We start from the raw sequence: 25,837 nt of genomic DNA, 5'->3' as shown, positions 1-25,837 counted from the left end.
CTTGAAATAATGGGCAACATGATTCTCCTGGAATGCTCTAGGGGTTCCAAGTCAAATGTTCAACTTGGCAAGTATCATTGCTTGGTTGAAAGAATATATTTTATACTACTGTAAAACATGATATATTCATAACATGAAATATTTGCAAATTGGAGCTGACGGCCTTTTTCGTGGCATGAAATTTTCCCGTATTGCCACTGGCGTTCAGTGCATATAGTGTAGACAAGAAATTTCACATGCATTTTATTTTCGCGAATCATGGCGCTCACAATATTTGCGAAATTAAAATGCACGGAAAAATTCCTCATTTTACAGTAATTGCACCATTCCCTATGGGGGGTGGGGGGCCTGAAGTGCAGCGCTCAAGAAGGAAGGAGGAGGGAGGGGTGACAGAGAAAGCCCCCAAATTCAAATTAAGGAATCTTACAAATCTCCTCTGAAACCATAAGTGATAAGCTAAGCTTGTGCTATGTGTAATGTAGATAGTGACTATAGTTTCGAGTTTGTTGTTGGATTGGGGGGGGGGGATGGGAATAACTAAATTAAGGCCAATCTTCACATTTTCGTCTTAGGATCAGATTTTAACCAAATTTCGCACAGATTATTGCCAGGGTGATTGAACATGTATCAGTGCAAGTGGGTACCATTTCCCTCCTCTGAGCTCCAAAGGGCACAATGCCGGGGGGGGGGGGGGGGGGGGGTTGCAAAGCCCCCAAATTTAAGAGATCTTTACAATGCTTCTGTCTATAAGCAGAAGAGATAAGCTAAGTTAGCGCTGTGAGTAAGTAGATTGGTAACTGTAGTTTCTACTTCTGTCATGGCAGATCCAGGGGTGGTGGGGGGGGGGGGGGGGGGGTTCAAGCTGTGCATTTACATTTTATTCGTCCTCTTGAAAACACATTCTTAAAGTTGTCACTAAACGCAGTGCATTATCTCACAAGGATGACAATTTATGTACTCAACTCTTTATGTGCCATGGTGTAAACCTCTTGTGTATTACATTATTGTAAGACAGCAATGTAGTCATGCCTTGAGAAAGCATTCTGTTTTTATGCCTCAGCCACGAAGTGGTGCCGCAGGCATTATGTCTTCCGGTTGTCCATCAGTCCGTACATCTGTTCGCATTCGTTTACGCGATAACTTGAGTAATATAGACTGGAATTTTACCAAACTAGGTCCAAGTATAAAGTATGATGGGGCAATTACTTAATTAAATTTTGGGTGAAATCGACTGAAGGCCAAAGTTTAAAGGTCAAGGTCAAATCATGAAATTGTAGCCGTTTACATGATAACTCAAGTCTGGATCAAGCAAATTTCACCAAACTTTGTCCAAAGATAGTGTATAATGGGACAATTACTTGATTAGTTTTTGAGTGAAATGGGACAGAGGTCAAAGGTCAAAGATCAAGGTCAAATCCCAAAATTTATCTGTTTACGTGATAACTCAAACTGGGTGAAGCAAATTTCACCAAACTTTGTCCAAAGATGGTGTATAATAGGACAATTACTGGATTAGTTTTTGAGTGAAATGGGACAGAGGTCAAAGGTCAAAGATCAAGGTCAAATCCCAAATTTATCTGTTTACGTGATAACTCAAAACGGGATGAAGCAACTTTCACCAAACTTGGTCCAAGGATGATGTGTAATGGGGCAATTAGTTGAGTAGTTTTTTTGTGAAATTAGCAAGCAGTCAAAGGTCAAAAAGTCAAGGTTAAATGCTGAAAATGTTGGTATTTCCCCAATATCTATGCAATGCGCGAAGGTATTTTCTTGAAACTTAGTAGGCATGTACTACTGCATAAAGATTATCCAGAGAGAGTTTCATGTCAGAAGGTCAAAGGTCAAGTCAAAATGTTACAATTTCACTTTTCTTGCAAATGGTTCAATGTATCTTCATGGAACTTGGTACATATGCATGTACTGACTGGCAGAGATTATCTACGTAGGGAATTTAGGGGTCATGGGTCAATAGTCAGGGTTAAGGTTAAAGTCAATTCCTCAAAATTTCACTCTTTCCCTCATGCACTAGTATATGCAATGCTTGCAGGATTATTTTATAAAACTTACTATATATACATGTATTACCTAATGGAGATTCTCTGGGAAATTTTCTGCCAGAAGGTCAAGGTCAAACATTAAGGCCCGAATTCACGAAGGTACAAATGAAACCATGGTTTAAACCAGGGACAAAAACCATGGAGCGCCAAGTGTCGCATGAAATATTTCGTTACGAAATCAGTAATTTCGTCGATGAAATGATTATTTTGTAACGAAATGACAACATTTTGTAACGAAATGACAACATTTTGTAACTAAATGAACATTTCGTCCACGAAATGATAATTTCGTTAACGAAACGGTCATTTTGTTGACGAAATGACCAATTTCGTAATGACATGTTCCGTGCGACACTTGGCGCTCCATGGTTTTTGTCCATGGTTTAAACCATGGTTTCATTTGTACCACCTTCGTGAATTCAGGCCTAAGGGTCAAAGGCCAGGCTAAAATGCCAAATATATATATATATATATATTCTATACTGTGATTACACTTTTTCTTCATACCTTGAAAATTACTCGGTGCATAAACTTATAAAAGGGTCGGTCAAAAGTCAATTGAAATCCTCAATTCCCCAAATACATTTACCTGCACTCTTAGACAATTATAGCAAACCTAGTTCAAGGAAAGTGAACATTCAAGACATTCAATATTTTTTCAGTTATGTGAAACTGTCATCACACATTGTGAAGACATTGTACTATACACCTATTGGGAGAATCGTGCATTATGGCGGAGGCATACCAGTGGCCATAGCGACATTTCTAGTTTCAAAACTATGAAACTTTTATAGATTTTGGTTACCCTAGAAATGTAATGCACAAAGTTGTAGAGAAAATGTGAAGCTTTGCTTTGATGTAAATTGTACAACAAATCTATGATTGTTTTTCTTTCAAATAACCAGTAGCTACATTGATATAGAGGCATGGCTTTTGCACACAAAACAGTGACAGAAACTTAGAGTTTACTTGCAAAGCCAGTAGGGAACACTGCTAGATAGTCAATTACCACATAAAATACAAGCTACATATGGCTTGAATGGAATCGCAAGAAAAGCTTTTATTGTATTGTGGCATTTGGCGATTTATCATTCAGTTTGGGTTGGTTTGTGGCACTGAAAGTGGTCTCTATGCTCCTAGACAAAGATTCACTCATCCCTCCTTCCATTTGCAAAGTATACTGATGTTGCTTTAATATACTTTAATTCACTGGGGAAAGAATAAATTACACCACATGCATTAACTCTGTCCTGAATATCCGTATTTGTATATTTGATACAATATTAATTCATAGATATGTGTTCATCATATTGGGTATTACAAGGATGGATATGTACAAGACAAACATAACTTTTTGAATACAGATATTGTCATTATATACAGCACAGTTGTGCTGATATAACAAGTATATTCTGCACTACTTCTTTTTTCATTACAGTATGACATCACTCTGCCTTGGCCTGATCAGAAAAAGGAAAATTTGCCCAACCCGAAGAAAACGCAGCGACCTCTCTCAGATGTTGACATTCTATCGGATAGCTACCTCCAGCGTCTCCAGAGTCCCCTGCCAACCCCTGAAGAAGTGCTGAGGCAGCATGTGGGATCATCAACTCTGGTCACTGTGGATACGTCAGGTTCTGGGTTTGAGAGAATGGCCAACATCCGGCGCTCACTTACACTTACTTTTCGAATGTCTTCACGTAGTCGGAAAGAGCGAAAAGAAAAGAAGGCATGGCGTAGGACAGTAACAGGTATCCCACGTGAAGTTGAAGATGAGCTTAAGTTTGGACGTCGGCGCTCCAACTCTGGAAGTGAATACACCAGCAGCTCCAGTACTGACTTTGAAGAGCTAAGAACCCAGAGTCTAGACAGGAAAATGAAGTACTCCGTGAGAGAGTTCAACAGGGCCTATGAAGCAGGCAAAATAGGCAAAGATGGCAAGCCTTTACATCCCACTGTGGCTGTTGTTGCTCCACTGAGGAACAGACGACGCTACAGGCACTCAGTGGCAGACTCAAGCAAAATGCAGCAGACACTGAATCTCAATGGGTCTGCTTCACTTCCACGTGGACTAGGACTGCTCAGACCAAGGTCTGTCCCTTCAGACAGTGCTATGGGAACTGTCCAAGTCTCAGGTAGGCATTGAAACATTTATGCATCCATGAAAATGTAAGGCTATAGTCACAACCCTAAAAATTAGCCTGCTCAGATTTAGCAAATTTCACTGTTACCAGCTGGCAGCCATCTGGGCACCACTTTTTTTTAGGGCATTGCTCGGTTGCTGCTGAAGACTTACTGCAGAGTTAGAATTTCAGCGGTGCTTGCCCAAGGTATTTTTGAACATTTTATTCTTGGATCAATCAAAGATTTTTGTTTTTCATTTTGGTTTTTACTTCCCTCCTATTTGATTTCCTATTTCCTACATATTTTCTGTGGTTTCATACCTAAGATTGTAGTTCGGAATCTTATTCTTTAATCTTTTTACTTCCAAGTTTTGTCTTTGTTAACTAATAAAAGTCTATTTTGAGAAGAAGGTACAAAGAAAGTTATTTGTTCATTTTCATAATACTATCAGGCTTTGTTAGTCTTGGTGTCCGAGGCTGCATTTATCATCTTTCTCATGTTTGAAACACATTTAAATCTTCCTTTCCTTCCAATCTTCCTTTCCTTGTTTTTAGCTCACCTGAGCCAAAGGCTCAATTGAGCTGTCGTAATCACTCTTCTTTATGTGTCATGCAACATGCGTCATCCATCATCCATAAATTGTATACGTTTTCATCATCTTCTTGAAAACCCCATGTCGCATTTTCACAGAACTTAGCAAGTATTTTCCCTAGGGAATAGGATCTCAATTTGTTCAAATGGGCACCATACCCCACCTGGGGAGCCCCCATGGGCCCCAACTCCCTAAAATTATGGAATCTTTAAAAAAATTTAAAGTTTCAGGTTTGTTCATGGCAGATCCAGGGGTGACGTCAGTGTTAAATGCCATAGCGCTTAAAGGGGATGGCTAGTAACTGATCAGTGGGAGTGCTGGGGGATGATTGTTCCAGTCCTTGTGGGATTCATTTAAGAGTACATTACATATCCGCCAAAACCAGAGGTAACTGAATGTGAAGGCCCCGCCATTCTAGGATCAGAGGTTATAAATGCTTTGGAAGAGATGAGAAACAACAAGGCAGCATAATTACATGGAATCCAGGTTGAAGTGCTTAAAGCTTTGGATGATTATGGTGTTGCTCAATTGACTCAGTTATTGAACAGTATGTATGAAACAGGATATCTTCCATCAGGTTTGCTGGAATCTGTGTTCATAACACTACCCAAAAAAACCAAAAGCAATGGAATGTGGTGACTTCAGGACTATCAGTCTCATGAGCCATGAAAATTCTACTCAAGATCATTCTGAAGAGGAATCAGTTTCTGCTCAATGAGAACTCTGGAGAAACCCAATTTGGCTTCAAGTCGGGGTCTGGGACATGTGATGCCATTTACTATACACATCATTACGGAGATGTGCTTGGAAAAGGGAAAAGACCTCTATGTATGCTTCATTGATTATGCCAAGGCATTTGATAGAGTCCAGCACCAGAAAGTTTTCGAGTGTCTTCGCAATACCGGGATGGACAGTAAGGATCTGAGAGTGATTGCAAATCTGTACTGGAACCAAAGGGCATGCGTCAGGATTAACAATGAATTTTCCGATTATGCAGAAATCAAATGAGGTGTTCATCAGGGATGCATCATGTCACCTAGTTTGTTTAATCTATACACAGAATGCATTTTTAAAAGCATTGAAGGCATGCCTGGCATTAACGTTAGTGGAGTAATGATAGATAATCTGAGATATGTGGATGACACTGTGTTGCTAGCTGATAATGAAGAAGACCTGCAAACAATTGTTGATGTCACATACCGCTGTAAGGCATTCGGCTTGGACATGAATGTGAAAAAGACCAAAACGATGTTAATATCTTGAAAGGTGGAAATACCAAGGGTAAACATCTCTATCAGCAACTCTCTCCTGGAACAAGTCAGTGAATTCACATATTTAGGACAAAATGTTTATGAAGATGGGAAGAATGGTGGAGAAATTAGGAGAGGAATTGGAAAAGCTAAAACTAAGTTTACCCAAATGATCCGAGTAAAGTGTTAACATCAAGGAAGATATCTACTGCAACCAAGCTCAGACTAGTAAAATGTTATGTGCATTCAACTCTCCTTTACTGTTGTGAAACATGGACATTGTGCTTGGATGTATGAAAGGGCTGGCTGCATTCGAGATGTGGATATTCAGACGCATGGGCCGTATATCATGGTCAGACAGAAAAACAAATCAGTATGTTCTAGATCATCTGAATGTCACAAAAAACTTGATGAAAGACATTAAATTAAGAAAACTCAAATATTTTGGCCATGTTAAAAGACATCAGAACATCCAAAAAAAGTGTACTGGAAGGGATTATAGAAGGCTGGAGATGCAGAGGACGCCAGCGCAGTGTGTGGTGTAACAACATAAAGGAGTGGACAGTAAAGAGTGTGGCCGCATGTAGTAAGGCGGCCATGAACAGAACAGAGTGGAGATCCATAGTCACCAACCTTTGGACTGAAGATGGCACTTAAGAAGAAGATATATCTATTGTTCTGTGAAAATTATTTGCTTCAGAATGGTCTCATATTCAAGTAATGTGCAGTTTAATGTTTCCAGGTTAGCATACCTGTACAGTGTCGGGGCGATCGTTAGGTCCATTAAGGATCGCCCTGTCACTGTACAGACATGCTAACCTGGAAACATTAAACTGCACATTACTTGAATATGAGACCATTCTGAAGCAAATAATTTTCACACAACGATAGATATAAAATGTACTCTTTAATGAATCCCACAAGAATTGGAAAAATCATCCCTGGGCAGCATTCCCACTGATTCCCACTGATCAGTTACTAGCCATCCCCTATTACACTAACGTATTTATGAGGAATTCCACCATCACAGCTAGTCTTTATTCATCCTGAAATGTACATGCAAGCACATGCAAGCACATGAAAACATGTGCTTACGTTTTTCAGGTGCATGCATTCACCCTTTACCAGGAATTCAGGCTAGCAGTGCCCACTGTGATTATTAATAAAGCATTAATGTGTCTTGGAGCAAGAGACCAAAAGCCTTGTCAGCATAGCTCTGAGCAGGTGATATTCATGTCCATTGTTGCGGGTCATTGTTACTACACACTCACATACACATCATTGGTTTCTATGTAAAGTTCAAATAATGTACAGAGGGATGAAATTTGACCAAAATCTGGAACCTACCTTTGAAGTTAATCATGGATTTAATGGAACTGATTTATGCTTTCATATTCAAATCACCTCCAACAAAATTGTAACTATTCAGCTGTTACTCATATCAGTGACAGTGTTATATGATAAAACTATTATTAAGGATTAAAAATTGGATTTTTTTTTTTGTGTGTGTGTGTGTGTAACACCTAGTACAAATGTGACCGTGCACCTCAAAACGAGCATAAAGTCGCACACACTGATTTTGCGTGAGGACTGAAAATAAGTAAAACGGGTCAACCTAGCCGAACTTGACTTTTTCATGTTTTCTGAAAGAGCGGGTCTTCGTTTACATTATGCTAAAATTTGGTATCATAAAACGGGCAGGAAAGTGTGTTTTTTTAGCAGTTTATCTCGAACGTTTTTGGCAGAATAGTGTGATTAGGTGTGTCTTTAGAATCCCTTTTTCATTTCTGAAAAACCTTGTCCACACTCTTCACTCTCAACTCTGATAACTTTTGACAGGATAGTGCTACTGCTTTGAAAGTTGGCATTAATTATGGACAGAATGTGTTAATGAGGCATGCTTAATTTCAGTTTAATCTGATAATCCCTTCATTGTTGTTACTCTGGTGGTTTACTTCCTGTTTTTTGTCCCATTCATCGCACAGCCAGCACGGTTTGGTACAGATTAAGCGCTTGAATAGACACTGTACTTCAGAACCTCTTTTCTCAATTCACGCTTTTCCTGAGTTTGTGCTTTCTTTCCAATATTTAGATAGGTTAGGAGAGTCCATTTGATTTGAGTTATGCATCATTTTAAAGCTTAAAGTCTGCTCTTTCAGAATATGGTCTTAACTAAAAATTCATGTCTGGCGACTTTTTGTTTGTTTTGAGGTGCAGCGTCACAAATGGTCACCATCCCATACCTTCCTGAGGACACAAAATTTGAAAATCCTAAAAAGAGAATATTAAGAAAACAGAAAAACTTTCCCTAAAATGAGAAAAGTTCTCCAAGTAAATGCATTCATAAATGTACTTGCAAGGTTGTTCAGCCCATATCCAGGAGTGGTCTGAATTTGGGTCCAGTTTTTTTAATTTTGTTCTTCTTTTTTAAAATGCATCTGGTCCTGTTTTCTACAAACTTGGCAGGTATTATCCAAGTGTTTTCAAATATACAAGTGGACACCATGCCCCCCCCCAAAAAAAAAAAACAAAAACAAAAAAAAAAACAAAAAAACAAAAAAAAAAACAAAAGGGGGTTGCTATGTTCTTAGTGCAAGAATGCATTAAAGGTAAACTTGCAATACTTGGTTGAGCACTAGACCCTTGGATCTTTAGTTTTAGGTTAGTTTGACTATTGTGTGTTTTCCTGCGTGCCTTTCTTTTCTCTTTGTAATCTTTCTGTTGCATTTTTCTGCTTTCTTGTTAGGTGGTTCTACAGATAGTTCAATGGAGAAGATATGGCAGAATGCAGCTTCCAACAGACTCAATGAGAAGGTCGACTCATCACTGGAACATTCATCTAGAACTGATGGCCAGGGTCAGGGGACATCAAAACTCTTTTTGACACAAATGTCTCATTTCCCAGATGCTGTCATCACAACTCAGGCTCAGTTGATGCCTGTACCCACTAACCCTACTGTGCCATCACAGCGGAAAGACTCCCATAATCAGCAACATTTGCAACAGCCTCAAGATCAGGCAGCACTTGCGGCTTCTGTCTGCCTCCGAATGCAGAAGTCCACTCTGAGGAAAGAAGACAGGAGGTCAAGTTCTGGAAACTGGAGTGGTACAGACAGCACTAGAACATCCCTATGCTCAGAACAAGACAGTCAGGTTAATGTCTCACTTAACATGGATGCTTCCCCATCAGACTCTGCTGTTTCATTATCTAATGAGATGGAATCTTCACAGGGAACACCAACGGCACCTTGTGCTTCACTTGCTTTCCCCGGCCTCGTAAATGGTGAGGGGTCACGTCCCAGCTTCCTTCCAGTCCACAAGTCCTCCCATGGTTCGTCAAGTGGCAGTCCAACACCAACAAATGAGATGGAAAGTGGAAGTAGCTTCACTAGATTAGACACTGAAACCTGGTTGAAAAGTGTTGGCGCTGCAGCACAGAGTGGGGGAGCAGCTCTTTTGCCAGAAGTAGGGAACACAGCACCATCCATCAAAGGAACCAACCAGCTTAGGGCACAACTTTCCTTTGGTGACTCTTCTTCTGAATCTTCTGTGGAGAATGCTGCCAGCATTGTCTCTGACAATACATCCTTAGATTTAGATGCATATTTTGGTGACTCTGCAGAGGAGTTTCAAGATTCTGATAGCCTTTCAGCATTTTCTGTGGATCAAGAAGGGTACTGGACCTCCATGCATTCTGACTGTGGGCTGTCTCCAAAGCATAGCAAGCACCCAAATGGCCCTGAGCAGCCCCAAAGCATTGGCTATGACTTTGACATAGCTGCTCATTATCGAGGAAAGGAGAGTAGGAGAGGGTACATCTCACCAAGGAACAAGGTGATGGCCAGTGAACAGACCTCTGCTCTGCCGAGTAGAGAGGATTCTTTCTCACTTGACTCACAACTTTCAGCTCTTCATCTTAGGCCAGCTAAAGGTGAGACCCTCAAGATATACACATATCGCTGTTTGGGCAACAAAACTTTTTATCTCAAAAATTTTGAATATGTTCAGGAGAGTGAAAAGGCATGGCAGCTAAAGTACTGTAACAGGTGGATTTTCCTTTCCTTTCATATGCAGTGGTGGCTTTATTTTTGAGGTAAGACAGCTAGGATTTGGATAGGGCATCCCTAACAGTTTATCTGACAATTAATTTTTTTTTTAAAGTGATTTTCAACAAAATTTGAGATACAAGGTCTTGTCGACCCTGTGACGATATGTCCCTTATTTGTTTGTGCCATTTACTGTGTCCAAAGATGTAAAGAGGAAGGTTGGGACAAAAAGTTGGACTATGTTCATGACTAGGAAGAGGTGTTGATGAGGTTTAATGAAATTAACTCTGTGGGAGGACTACCCACCAGTGGTTAAGAAACATTTAGAAGATAGATAGGGCCATTGTGCTTGCCAGTCATATCTAAACTTGTAAGGTTGACAGCAATGTATGAAATGGCATTGTGAACATTCATAAGCAGGCTCCCAAAATGAAGACAGGAGTGCCTGCATTCGTGTCCTAAGTTCATGTTAATTTGTGTTATGCTGCCCAGAAAATGACTTTTAATGGAAAGATAAGAGTTTCTTCTATCAATATCTGGTTTCTTTCAGTATAAAAACTGAGTGTATCACAGTATTACTTGGCTTTTCTCTGTGGCTTTTCTCCTCATGAAGTGTGCACTTGTTTTGCTGTAAAACTCATATAAAGATGTACATAACAATTAACGGTGAGCTCAGTAGATATTTGATTTCGCAGACCCCATTCAGGTGCATCTTTTGTGTATAAAAGAGTTTGTGAGCCTGGGCATTTTGAGCATGAAATACAGTTAACCACAGTTTGGATGTCGCATGTGACGTGAGCTATAGAAACAGAGAAGCCAGGGGTTAGTCCGACTTTTTCAGATGTGAGCATTTGAGCACAGATTTGGCAACGGCTCTTGCCACATGGGCTGTTAGCCTTCTGTTTTTATGCCTCCGCCAGTAAGTGTCGCCGGAGGCATTATGTTTTCGGGTTGTCCGTCCGTTTGTCCTTCCGTCTGTAATCAGTTTTGTGGACAGCATAACTAAAAAAACTGTTTTAAGTATCCTAATGAAACTTGGCATATGAGTGGGCGAAGTTGTGCCTATCAACGTTTGGGTGCTCATACTCAAGGTCAAACACTCAAAATTTTACTTTTTTTCCCATATCTATGCAATTTATTTGTATTTTCTTGAAACTTAGTGTATACATGTACTGCCAAATTAGGATTCTTCAGAGAGTTTTTGGGCGTGAGGTCAAAGGTCAAGTGAAAATATTAATCAAAATTTCACTTTTTCTCCATATCTCACAAATGGTTCAAGCTATCTTCATGGAACTTAGTACATACTGTATACACCAAATATTTTACAAGGTTTTCATTTTCGCGAATTTCGCGAGTCAGGTGCTATTCGCGAAATTAAAGACACGCGAAAATATTGCTTGGTTTTCAGTGAATCGTATAGTCCAAAAACTGCAGACGAGCCCCAGTCCACTCCAAACATGGCATGCAGCTCCTCAGCCAGAGAGCCAGAGGTAAAATGTACCTGCTCCATCAAAGCAAGATGGTGCCCCACTCGATAACGTTATAATCATCACGGACGTTCTTTTTTTCACGGAGGTTCGTCTAAAAGTGTCATTTCAGTTCGCATTTGACAAGGGATGAGCAGAAACTCAAAACAAACATATTACCATGTGGCTGGATCTTAGTTGATTATGACTCAGAACAATATCGCCAATAATGTTCAATGGGCTACGATCTTTATTAGTAAATAGCGAACGCACATCCGTGACGAAAACTGAGTATAATTTTGCATAAAAGAATGTTACATCCCATGTAGAGCCAGCAGACGTACAATTTTTGCAGGATATGTACATTAGGTGGAACACCAAATTTTCGTATACGGTCAGTTTTACAGTAAAGGGTGTAACTTTGATGTGGCAAGGGTCAAAAATTAAAGTTATGTTTCCATTTTCATCTTTGCCTTTATTTTATATAGGAATGTCTATATTTTCAATATTTTGTTATCCCGCAGCTTAATTCTTAGGCTAAATATGAAAAATGAAGTGACTATTTTAGATAAATTTAGGTAAAAACAACATAAATGTTTTGGCCACCCACAGCAACCAAATGAAGATAAATGGTGGATGTAATGCAACTTTTCATTTGCTGTGAACATATATTTGAAATATCAAAACACTTTCCCCCCGACAGATATTCGCGCTTGCAATTATTTGGATGTGAACTTCAAATTCCAAGGTAAAAATGGTACCTGACAAACTATTTTTAAGTTCAAAGAATGTTCTAGAAGCAAGAGCCACTCTAAACATAGCCCCAAATTATCTCTTGGTAACAAACATTTATCAATCCAAATCCCAAAGAAATTTGATTATTTTTAACAAAGTTGAAATTTTCAGACTTGTGTGTTTCGGAGGCTTCAGTTAACAAACCAGTGTGTTTCGGAGGCTTCAAAGCTGTTAACACAAAGTTGTAGTCTTGTATTCACTTAAAATAATAAAACTACAGTAAGAAACTATCACAACATGATAGAATAACAACAGGGCATCAATGAAATGTGAATAACAGTATACAGATATTTGTACATTTTATGGCAGTGCATAATGATTACTCTTCATACTTATTATCATTAGGAAAGTGAATAAGTGAAAAGTGAATAACAAACTGTGTACACTTTGAGCGATGCTCAGTTCGAATTTATGACATTACATGTGGCAATATGATTCTAAAGGAAACTGCAACAGTAGCAATAAAGGTACACTGATGAGGAACATCTTTTTTGGCGGCTTAAAGTTAGCAGCAACACATGTTTCGGAGGCTTCATCGTAACTGTTAACATGCAAAAATGGTCCATTCTAATGTGATGTGAAGTACATTAATGCAGATTGTTTCCAAACAACTAACAATGTTGTAACATGTAAAATAGTATGTATTTGTATGCAGAAAAAAAAAGACTTTCCAACATATTGTATGTTAACCCTAACTAGGGCGGGGAGGGGGGGCTCCGAGGCCCCCCCCTCAACGTTCCGCGCGATGTATCGCTAACGTGAAAAGCTATCGCCGCGACGCTTCATGACTTTTTTCTTTCGAGTCTCCTGCATCTTTTGACACCAAATTTGCGATGCCCAGGCACGCGGTTCCGAATTTGCGCATAAATGTGTACATGCATGTCAGACCAAAAATTGCTCAAAAACGTGAATTCGTGTACAATTTCAATGCAAACTGTGCTTACAGGCAAATTTCATTAAAGCATGATTATTTTGGGGTTTTATTGATTAAAATCAATTAATAACATATTTTCTTGTTCAGAACAATGTCGCTGACAAGTTTCATCGAAAAAAACAATGGAAAACATAAAGTCGAAAAAACAAAGAAATACATAAATTCAAAAAACAATGAAATACTTTTTTTTGATGGCATAATTTTTTTGTCTTATATTTGATCAGGACACTAGAATGAATATTTATACAAAAAATGCCCATTTTGAGTTTTGTTTAGTGATTTATACCAAATTGTCTGATATCATGCATCATTATGCATAAATTAGCATAATTTAGCATGAATGATAATTTTTTTTTTTAATTAAATCCGTGGTTCTTTAGATTACGTCATAGGCAATGTTTATGCCAATTTTCGTCGCGATCACACGGTCGATGGCCAAGATCTGGAGGGGGGCCTGGGAGGCCCCCCGGCTCTATGATCTACCTAAAAAGCCCGGCCTAGTTAGGGTTAAGAGACAATAAAGAAAAATATGATTTTTAAATTTTTATGCTCAGTTGTATTTGCATGTGTAATGACTTTGGCAATGCAGAACACGAGTAGGCTACACACACGTACAGCTGTATGCATTTGTCAGACTTTTCACCATCATGCAGAAGGAATTACTTTCAGTGAGTTAGAACTGCAACTAGACTTAATGCAAAGATTATGTTTACTTGCTTTATTTGTATTTTATAAGGACAGTTTGTGGGAAGTATATTGACATAAACCACCCATAATCGTAGATATACATGAGAAATCAATGTCAGCTGTTGATGAGAATGGGAGAGCAAAATAGACTATGTGATGGCATGACAGTTAGATTACAACATAGCATTGAAAAATATAAAAAGGGGAAAAAAGGCTTTTAAACATTCTTTTGCTGATGGACCATGCCTGATATCCTCATAGCTATCAAATGCAATGATCATGGTCATAGAACAGCAATCTTAAACACCGATCAGCCATTCCATGTTAGGGTCATCATCAAACTGAAAAATTGGAGTTGGAATATTCAATATGGGTGATATGATCATGGAGATAGAAATTGAAATGGTTCAGATCTTATTCATCTGTTTGAATTGCCTGTTGAAAAGCTAAATACCCTACTCATGACTGTGTATGAATTTTGAATTAAAAAATGTTGACCAAATGTAGTTCCCTATAATATATGATAGAAGTTTGCTTTCATTTTCTGTGGTATACAAGTCACTTCTGCTTCATATCATTTTCTCTTTTATTTGTTTTATGCTTCAAAGGCTTCTTTTTTTATAGTTATTGTATGAAATTCCAGTTCGTGTGACTCCTGTGACAGCTAGGAGGCCTGTTTTTTAAAGTAACACATTGAGAAATTGCTAACAGAACTTTTACTGTTTCTACATATGACAACCTTTTAGCAAAAGCAGATTAAAAAGCAGCAGATGTGTTTAAATATCTAAGTTTGTTTTAGAATATCAACCAAAAGACTACAGTTTTAACCCTTCGTATTTCAAAATACAGTTAGGGGGTTGTAACTTTTTCCAGAAAAGCCAGGACAAACAGATTATAAAGATTTCAATCATTTTAATATTGTTCTTCATGAACATAACTTCTCCAGTCACCCTACCCGTGTAAACTACATACAATGTACCCCATGGCAATAGGCTATTTATAAGTAGAGATATGTCATTTATAAACAATCCTATCCCAACCGTTACTGTCCATATACTGCACTGAGAACTATATCTGCAAACATGTCATAGAGTCTCACACATGTATGAGAAGAGCTGCTTCATAACACAAGTTACATTGTGTTTACTCAAAAATAGTCAAGCGGTTACTGCCAGCATGACAAAATATGGAAAATAGAGTATAGTATCAAGATTGTGTTGCACCTAGCATGCATCAGATATGACATACAGATTGACATGAAAACCTTTCTGAATGAAGTAATCAAATGTCAAAATTCCAAAACATTACCCTGTGATGCAAGTCACACCACAGAAATGATAATCTGCAAGATGTTAGCATTTTCTATCCAATCACAAATATATTGATTACTTTTCTCCAAATAAGTATTGGAGATGAACGTCAAAGAACTTGTTAGGAAATGGAAAGCTGAAAAAGTCAGATTTTAGTATGGCAAAAACAAATGCCATGTGAGTAACAATGGAATGGATTTGTCAATAGGTTATAAATGGACATGTAAAAGACTGTGTTTCGAAACTATTACACTCGGATGGTAGTGAGTCAAAAGTGTAAAAATCCAAGAAGTATTTTCCACCATTTGCTTTTGATCATGCATAAAAGGTACAAACTTAAATTCAAAAGTATATTTCTTATTTTTGTGTATGCTTCCCTCTTGAATAAACATCTATTGAGGTCTTTGAATCTGCAGGCCAGGAATAGTGTTCAGTTCTAAAAAAAAAAAAAAAAAAAGTGTATTTAACGCTAAATAATCAAGCAATTATTTGGTCTTCATTTTTTAAGTCTGACCAGTCGAAAGAGTGATATAAAAATGGTATACAACACTTCAACTTCTCTCAATAGTAAAAATGAGTTATCCAACTTAAGAACATTGATGTGTCCACAACTACTTGCTTTGTTGCACTACTGTTGCATGATGTGGGCATGCATGCAAGCTCGAAGTCACTTTCATTACTCACAATATCTAGCCTGTTCCATTGTTTCAAAAGGAAACCTACAAAATAAATGCTTTTCACACATTTAAACAACTATCTACACCTTGCTTGATGAACCATCAAGTCTCATTCAGTCCAAACAGTTATTTAATAGACTTAGAATTAATCAGAACATTCCATTAACATGCTGTTAACATAAAATGAAGCCTCCGAAACATCTGGAAAATTCATTCGGTATGCCTTATGTTTTTATGAAAATCATGTATGTTATGTAGGAAGTGATGGGTAAATTGTGTCTTTTTTGGTCGATATACACTGTTTAAACATGTTTGTGGGGCAACATCCTCATCTGCCAATATTTCATTGCCGAATGAAAAGATGAGTGATGTGTGTTAGACGTCTGCACTGTTTAGGAAAAATAGGTAAATCGTATAGTAAATCTATATTGGTGAGTAAACAAAGCAGCCAGAAAACTGAATGTGATGAAATATCTTTAGATACGTCATAAATGATCATTGAGTGGGTGAACAATAAATCTAATTTGATTTTGTCCAGAGAAAATCACAAAAATGCAGTGTTAACATCCTTTTGAAGCCTTCGAAACCACTTTTTCTGTAAAGAGTGTATTGGTTCAAAAAATTATTGCAGTATCATAACGTTTTTATTATTTTTGTTGTCTATCCATGTCTGTTGATGATTTCATGGCATAATTTGGGGCAGACACTCAAAGAATTTATCAGAAATGCCAAATTAGATGTTTTTCCTGTTTCGGAGGCTTCACATGTTAACGGAAAATTTGTATTGTCCCCTATTTTCAGAGAGTTTGGCGGATCTTAACTATTTTTGGTTTATTAGATAAGGGCCCCATATCCTGCATTTTGACGTATAGATTGGGTCACTTCTCTTATCTATATTTATATTATTTGACTACACACTTTGTTTCGGAGGCTTCAAAACTGCTAACGGAAATTTCACTCGAAGTAAAATCATCACAGAATTTCAAATAGCCCTAGAATCAAGTAAATTTTGTTGTAAGTCTTTTCAGCATTTAAAAAGAAAGTAACCAAAACACATCCACTGATCATTACTGTCCATCAAAGTTTGCAAACAATTGTTAACGGAATATGAAGCCTCCGAAACCTCAAATTTGAAGACTTAGTATTCTAAAATATAGGGCCAGCTGCCAACCAAACTAATTTGGTCATTTCAATTGACCATACAACTATGCTTTTAACATGAGAAATTAGATCTCTGCAGTTGCTGTAGAAAATTATGAACATTTCAAAAATGTTACATAAATTTCAATGCAACAAAATGGTCATTTTTAGGGTACATATGTGACTGTCAAAACAAAGTGCATCAATACCTGGAGCTGACTATGCTACCCAAGGTGACTACTCATAAGGTGACTCACATGGAAAAAAAAAAAATCTTTGAGATCTGTAAATCTATGTGTTCAGGGTGGGCCAAAAGGCTAAGGATTGAAAGTTACACCTCTTACCGTAAAACTGACCATACATGACAGGTGGGACAACAAAGTAGAATTTGCAGCAGCGAGAGAGATAGAAGCATCACAGACGTTCGTCTGTTTAGGACTTTGATATTTCAATTGTTCTCTGTAATTTTATACCTGCTCATCTAGAGTTCTTATAATTTTGTGGTGCATACCAATGATATGTCACATCCAGAACACGGTCAGATATTAGATGCCACCTACCTTAAAAAGTCACATCTTTGGTTTGAAAAAAAAAATTATTGTGAATATAGCATCTTTACCATATTTTTACGCTTTAAGTCCTTGTCAAATGCAAAATATCAGTCAAAGTAAACCAACCCATACATTTCCTGAAAGGAAATTTACCAGGCTTTTAGATGACATGAAAGATCATCCTGATGTGTTCTAAGGGAAAGAGTGTCATAAGGTGCGAAAATTGGCAATTGTACATCGTTCAAAATTCTCACCCATATATTGAGTAAATTGTAGTCTACGTGTTGGTGCAATGCTATCAGAAACACAGCAGAACTCAAGCTTAAGTTAGAGTACAAGCTCATCTGTCTTAGAAATTTAGCTGAAATTGGTGTTAAACTTTTGATCTCAATACAGGATGTTTACATCCAGAATTTTTAGCTGTCAATGCTACACCCTTCATCAGTGGAATGACCGCTTGACTGTCATGTGGGCAAGGCAAAGACTGGTCATTCTGCTCATGAAGGCTGTAGCGTTGTCAGTTGAAAATTTCTGAGGTAAAGATCTTGTGATTAGATCAAAAGTTTAACACCAACTTCTGAGCTCCTGCTTATGCTGTCAATACCAACAGTTTTTGCTTTTCTTTTTGACACAAATTTTTGGTCTCCTCGCCCTTTATCAAGTGTTCTTGATTCTGAGAGAACAATATCAAGTCATGATATATTACAACCACGTTACCAAGGGTGCATGCTTAAATGCATAGATGCTGGGCATCCTAGCACCCAGCGTGCATCCCAGCAGCAGCTTAACTTGGCACATGCAATCAGTGTAATGTATAGTTGAGCACGACTTCTTTTTCATGAAAGTGTAGAAATCTGTTTCTATGGCAACAACACTTTTTTACAAATCATACAAAAAATGTGGATTGACCTAACTCAGTTTTGGAGTACTTGACCCCAAATTTGGCATGTGTAACTATTGTAGGCAGATGTGAAAAATGCCTTTTTAGTCAGGATTGCATGTTTTGTGGCCATGTCAGTGGTCAATTTTCATATAAATCACATGGATGTTCTGAATCAAACTACTTTCTCAGTTTGAAAGCAGTTCAGCTGAAATTTGCACATGTCATCAGTATAATGTGAAGTTCAAAATTATGCCATATATGTATCGTGTCCGAAAGACGACAGATCTAATAAAATCATAGTGATCAGTCGACCATGACGTCACTATGATGTCATTATATGAAAACACATTTTCATTCATATCTCATTATTGGAATGGAATTTTTCAATTAAATTTACGTCACATAAACTTCAGGTCAAGCGGATTCTACTCATGTTTTCAAAATTCATCCCATCGTTAAAACGTGCGCGTACGCGCGCATTGAAATATTTACATGCTCCAATCGAGCTCATTTTTTTTTTCACACATTTCAGACCATTTGGAGCATTTTTCAAAAAATTGAAAAAATTGGACGGACGCGCACCCAGGCGCACATATACGCACACAGGCGCACATATACGCACGCACAGCTAATATGCAGTAGAAATTTCCCGTTTTTTCACACGAATCGGATGCCTGAAATGTCAAGAAATATTTCTACCAAGTTTCAAGTCAATCCGACTCAATATGACGTCATACGGGCCTGTCAAAGTTGAAATTCCGCATGCGCGTCAATGGCGATATACAGTGCAACTATGAAAAAAAAACACCAATTTTAAATCCGATTTTACTCGTCAGGATTGACCGTGACCACCCATTTTCTTTACATATTCTGAAAGCTGATGAGTTGTACATGTCATTTCATGGGTTGGCGATGCTGAAAAAATGATTAAAAGATATCAAATTTCTTGATAAAATAAAAAAAAGTAAATTTTCAAAATGACGTCATCAAATTTCAAGTTCACTGGAGCGTATCTCACCTATCCTTTGCCAATTTTCACCCAGATTTCAGTATGTTGTAGCTTATTAAATGCTCTTTCATTAAAGTTTGAACAAAATTTTGATTGGATGATGGCAGCACCTCGTAAAAATGGATTGAAAGTAACCTTGTCAAATTTGACCAGTTTATGTGTTATCTCTATGGGAGTGCAGTTTTTCTGGAAATGAAAATTGACATGACTATCTTTTTCGAGCACAAGCTCACTTATGCTTTGGTGAATTTCTCCCAGATTTTAATATGTTGTAGCTGAGACTTTGGGCTATCAGAAGTGTGCCCTTCGTTTTTTCATACGACGTCGGGATCACGTCAAAAAACTTGGTTGAAATTAAAGGTCAATAGCACAATCAGGGTATGCAATTGTGTAACAGGGGAAAAATGAAAAAACTTGGTGAAAATGCTTATTTTGCTGTTTGTTGTAGCTGAGTGTTAAAATTTTCATTTTATGTAAAGAAAGAGTCAAAATTTTGCATTAAACTGCGCATAAATTAGCATTTTAATTAGGGGTGTCGAATTACATTGAAATGACTAATATATTGGAAAAATTAATTCAAAAAAAGGAGAATTTTTTTTCATATGATATTGCTGTTAGATATTCCTGATAAATATCCCTTTCATTCACCACCAGCACATAGCCATGACATATCACAAAATATGAATAAATGTCATATTTTCACTTCTCGAAATGGATGATCAATTTTGTAGGCATTATTTTGAATTCAAATAAAACCACTTTTACATATTTTCATATTTCACTTTTGCCAAAGAGTGAAGAGGTGAAACTTTCAGGAATAGGTAACAGACATATAGTGGCCATTATTACAAAGTTTTATGAAATTAGGGCTGGTACTTTGGAAGATATGATATTTTTCATCAAAAAATTATCTGTACAGTTTGACCTTGAATGTGCGCATAGTGTTTGGATACATTCTCATATTTGTAAACACAGATAGAAGAATGAATGTGAGATTTATGATGACTTGAGTTGATATCCAAGCTGTGACACTCAAACAATGACATATTAAGCCAAAATACTATGTTTTTGCTCATGATATCTTTAGAAATTGAACAAGCATCGAAATATGAACACTGAACACTTATCATATGACCTTCATGCAGTGTAACATGGGCGTGGATCGGTCTTTTTTTTCCTCAGCAATTTGTAAAAATATGAAAAAAATAAGTTCTTATTGCTCAAATTTTCTAAAATTTTCACACAATAGATTTCTACACGTGTACAATTCATGGCTAAAAAAACAAGGATATTCATTGAGGGGAAAAGATTCTTTTAAGTAGTCAAATTAGGATATACCTCACTGAAAATACTGAAAAACGGCTGCACTTATTTTCCTCAGCATTTGAAAATGGCTCAAAACTCAAAACTGGCTGAGCATTTATTGGCAAACAGCACACCATATTGTAGTGTGTCTTCAGTACTTTAAGGAAAAGCAGAAAAATAAGCTGTTTCTCCATGTATAGCTGTACAGCATGGGTTAAAAGGTCACAATGTCACAAAAATAAGCCAGCATTACACTCCTACCAGGACAGGACTTCAGACCTCATAACTTTCTCCAGCTGAAAGAACCAGACTGTTTTTTATTGCATGCAAGCAATGCCAGGAAAAAATCCATTAGTTTGATACCAAACACATAGGGGTAGACTTTAAAATATGGACCTCAAATCTTGATTTTACGTAAGTTGTAAAACGCTTTTTTTGACGCATTACATGGGTTTTTGGGGACTTTTTGGTAATTAATCTTTAATAATTAACAGTAAATGAGAAGAAATTAGCTATTGTCTTACCACATGTGATTACTGATGTCTTAGCATGCTGCATGTGAATTTTAAAGTCAGTTGGTGCATTCTTTTAGAAGTTACAATTTTTTAAAGTGAGAAAGTCATGATTGCATACCCTGATTGTGCTTATCACCTAAAGCTTATCTTCGATGTATTGAGATATTTCATTCTTTCTGCAACTTTCTTTGCAATAACTCAAGAAAAACAGCCCCTATCACCCCCATATTTTGCACATGTTTAGTTCATGTCACATACATCATTTCATAAAATAACAACTACTTGATCGGACACCATCTTGGGTATGTAAATTAGGGTCAAAGGTCATAAATATTTCATCCTGTATCTTGGTGAATACATGTCCTATCTTTCCCATATTTTGCACACGCAAGACCATGTTACCAGAATCATTTCACAAAATAACCACTTTTTGCTCAGATGCCATCTTGTCTGTGCAAAGTGGGGTCAAAGGTCATATGTACTTCTTTCTGTATTTTTGTTATGACGTGTTATCTCTATGGGAGGGAATTTTTCTAGATGTGAAAATTGACATGATTGTCTTTATCGAGCACTAGCTCACTTACCCTTCGGTGAATTTCTCCCAGATTTTCATATGCTGTAGCTGAGACTTTGCGCTATCGTTAGTGTGTCCTCCGTTTTTTCATACGACGTCAAAATCATGTTGAAAAACTTCGCTAAAATTAAAGCATAGCTTCGATGTATTTTCATATTTCTTTCTTTTTGCAACTTTCTTTGCAATAACTCAAGAAAAACAGGCCCCATCAGCCCAATGTTTTGCACATGTTTAGTTCATGTCAAGTACATTATTTCATAAAATAACAACTACTTGATCGGACACCATCTTGTGTAGATAAATTAGGGTCAAAGGTCATAACATTTATTTCTGAATATATCGGATCACCTAATTTGTCAGTGTTGACAAATTCCAAGTCTAGTTTTTTTTTAGCATTTGACATGAAATTAGGCACGTGTCACTGCTACAGAATGTGAACTTGATATATACATGTATTACCCAATGGAGACGCTCTGGGAAATTTCCTGCCAAAAGGTTAAGGGTCGAAGGCCAGGCTAAAATGCAATAAAAAAATGTCTATTTTATACTGAGTGTAATTACACTTTTTCTTCATACCTTGAAAATTCAATGCATAAACTAATAAAAGGGTCAAAAGTCAAGTAAAAATCCTCCATTCCCAAAGTCAGCTGTTCAGCTGAAATTGGCACATGTCATCAGTGTAATGTGCAGTTGTGCAATATTATACAAATGATGCACAGGATAGAGTGCGTGCGTGGAGATGTAGCGCACTCGAGGATATTTACAATTGTGAAACATGCACGAGGCGAAGCCGAGTGCATGTTGCACTACATTGTAAATACCCAAGAGTGAGCTGCATCTCCACTAATGCCACGAAATAATCCTGTGCATCATTTGTTTTATAAAATGGGTCGAAAACTAACAGCATTTTTCACGTACCTTTGTGGGTCAATACCAGTCAAAGAGTCAAGATGTCAGATGATGTTCATCCCAAACATTTACGCACGTCGCACTCGGAAATCCCGCACATATAAGTACTGTACGTATGAGAGTATACGTACGCCGGCCACACATGTTATGCAAACAAGAAAGGCCGGCCGGCAGCCCGAACTTGAAGTTGTGTACAGGATTGACAGCGCGTATAGTAGCGCGCGACGCACTTGGAACAACTGATTGAGTGCGCACTGCTAGTGTAAACATTGTGACGTCAGGCCGCGCATGTTAGTGGGAAATTAATGCAGGCACACGTGACTCATTTCAGCGCTTCCAATTGGCTACATTCTTGAACCCATTTTATAAACCTCTTTGTTTGAATGTTAAGAAATCAGTGGCCATGGCAACAGCAGCTTTTGTGCAAACCACATAAAGACATTGGTACATATGACTGCTATAGTATTTAAATTTGCAAACATCATCTCTTTTTGTAAAATCATACAAAAATATTGTGGATTTTGCTAATTCTCTCAGGTTTTTAAAAGTTGGCACATTATCTGCATTGTTTTATTGGTCACAATATATTTGTATATCAAAATTGCAATATTGATAAGAAGTGTCTGCATTTCTGTTTTGTGCAGATGTATTTATGGGTCTTTCCATGGGGTTGGGGCACGAAATGTAACATAGTGGTCAAAATTTCATCATCACTTTATTCAAGTTTGATGAAGTTCTTTGAAACTATTGGTCATTATAACAATTAATTCAACAAAAATTTTAGACAACAAAGGTCATTTTAGAATTTTATGGCCAAATGTTCAAAATCATTAATACGTATGTGATGCGGACACCAAATTTGAGCTCTTCAGGGATTTTTATATATCCCCGCCACACGTAGTGTGAAGGGGGTATATAGGAATCACCATGATGTTGGTCGGGCAGTCGGTCGGTCTGTTGCAAAATCTTGCGTTGTGAACTCCTTCTACAGATTTGAAGCATTTTAAATGAAACTTAGGGTAAATGATGATATTGAGGTATAGGTGTGCAAGACATGTTTTTTGTGTTTTTCGGACAATGTGTTGCCATGGTAACCATAATTTTACCAAAACCTTGTGGATTGAATAACTTCCATAGTATTAAAGCAATCAATTTCAAAATTGGTATCTATGATGATCTATAGGTGTAGTTATGCAAGACACTCTTTGTGTTTGTACTTGACAAAGCATTGCCATGGTAACCGCATGTTTTCTTCGAAATCTTGTGGAGTGAACAACTTGCACAGTTTTGAAGCAATTGAAATCAAATTTGGTAGGCATTATGGCCTTTAGGCATAGATTTGGAACACATAATTTTTGTGTTTGTCGGACAATTGTGTTTGTCGGCATTTTTTTTAAATCCTGTGGAGTGAACTTCTTCCACAGTTTTGAAGCAATTGAAACCAAATTTGGTAGGCATTATGGCCCTGAGGTATAGATGTGGAACACATTATTTTTGTGTTTGTCACACAAACCATTACCATGGTGACCACAATTTTACCAAAGCCTTTGCAGATTGAATAACTTTTCCATCATTCAAGCAATTAAAGTCAAATTTAGTATATATCATGATCTAGAAGTGTAGTTTTGCAAGACACCAATGTGTTAGTTTAAGGAAAATGTGTTGCCATGGTAACCACTCATTTTTGTATCAAAATAAACCATTCAAGCTATGAAGGTCAAATTTGGTGTGTATGATGGTCTTTAACCACTCGACTGCTATTGGCTAAGCACGCACATTCATACCCCTATGCTAGCATTTTGGGGAAAATAGGATATCCATGTAAACATTGCATAGATATCTGTTTTCTTACCTTTATTCTTTCTTTGTTTTCATATTTTTTTATTTGACGGAAGTCATAATTGAATGGAGCCATAAATAGACATAATTGTAAAATTTTCCACCAACCTAGCTGTCCTTGCTAAAATCTTGGGTCTGTGTCCGGTGAATGTGTCAGGTGAATGTCTGCTGGGACTTTTGCCAACATCCATTAGTGGGACTAAGATATCACCATCATATCATCAGATCTTCCACTTTCACCATCAAAATATAAATATTCACTTCAAAGATCCATGAAGTCGTCCTCTTCCCCTTCATAAATATCCGAACAGTCACTCAAATCACTTTCACTTCTATCATCGAGAGTATAAGCCACATTATGAGATCGCCAACATGAACAGGAGGCCGCCATGTTTAAAGTTTTTTATATTCAATACACTGGTCAATACAGTAACACATTGTCCACACAGTGATTGAAAATAGCCAGATTTTTTTTTGAAGCATCTACTGTTCAAGACCTGAATAATATCACTGCAGTGCTAATTACACAGTAGGGGTAAGCATGACGCGGTGCTTTAGTCTTGAAAGTGCAAATACCCTAAGCACGTCTATAGACGTGCTCAGCACCAGCAGGCGAAATCGAAAGCACGTCTATAGACATGGTTAGCAGTCAAGTGGTTAAGTGTAGTTTTAATGCAAAATGTCCCTTGTGTTTGTATCAGACAATGCATTGCCATGGTAACCACACTTTTTACCAAAACCTTGTGGAACTCAGTGTCAACTCTGTAATTGTTCAGTAAACTAAAATTATTCTGTTTCCAATTCGACAAGTGCACAAACTTGGTATCAACGTAATTACCCTCGTGATATCACATACTATAAAGCGACACTAGGAGTGAGGGTATTAATCACCTTCAGTGATAATTCTAGTTTCATGAGAATTCCGATTAAAAGAGTTTAGAACATCAAACCATTTTGGTGATACAAGTTCATAAATGTACATAGCATCCTTATTACATACACTTTTCCCAAGTAACATCATTATTTTTCACAAAATACTAAAGTTAACCTGTCATAGGAGTAGTACTAGTGCTCTTTATGTTCATTAAGGGTCAAACTTGACTACGAAACAAAAAAAACTGTCATAAATTTGCTCTAGAAACATTTTGAATGGACCAGAATGAACATAATGCAA

General features: G+C 37.4%; 1 protein-coding gene across 1 annotated transcript in view; it reads left to right on the top strand.

Moving 5' to 3' along the window:
* Positions 1–25,837, top strand: part of LOC139737092 (uncharacterized) — a 46,597-nt gene that overhangs the window by 5,663 nt on the left and 15,097 nt on the right. Inside the window, exons 2-3 of the mRNA XM_071647769.1 lie at positions 3,496–4,192; positions 8,770–9,954. Of these exons, the coding sequence (XP_071503870.1) occupies positions 3,496–4,192; positions 8,770–9,954 (1,882 nt within the window). The remainder of the gene's footprint in view (positions 1–3,495; positions 4,193–8,769; positions 9,955–25,837) is intronic.

This window comes from Diadema antillarum, unplaced genomic scaffold, assembly GCF_040938485.1.
Source record: "Diadema antillarum isolate AM-2024a unplaced genomic scaffold, OU_Dant_1.0 seq00000682_RagTag, whole genome shotgun sequence".
Classification (NCBI taxonomy): domain Eukaryota; kingdom Metazoa; phylum Echinodermata; class Echinoidea; order Diadematoida; family Diadematidae; genus Diadema; species Diadema antillarum.
Note: the sequence above shows the minus strand (reverse complement) of the source record. Positions and strands in the feature narration are given on the sequence as shown.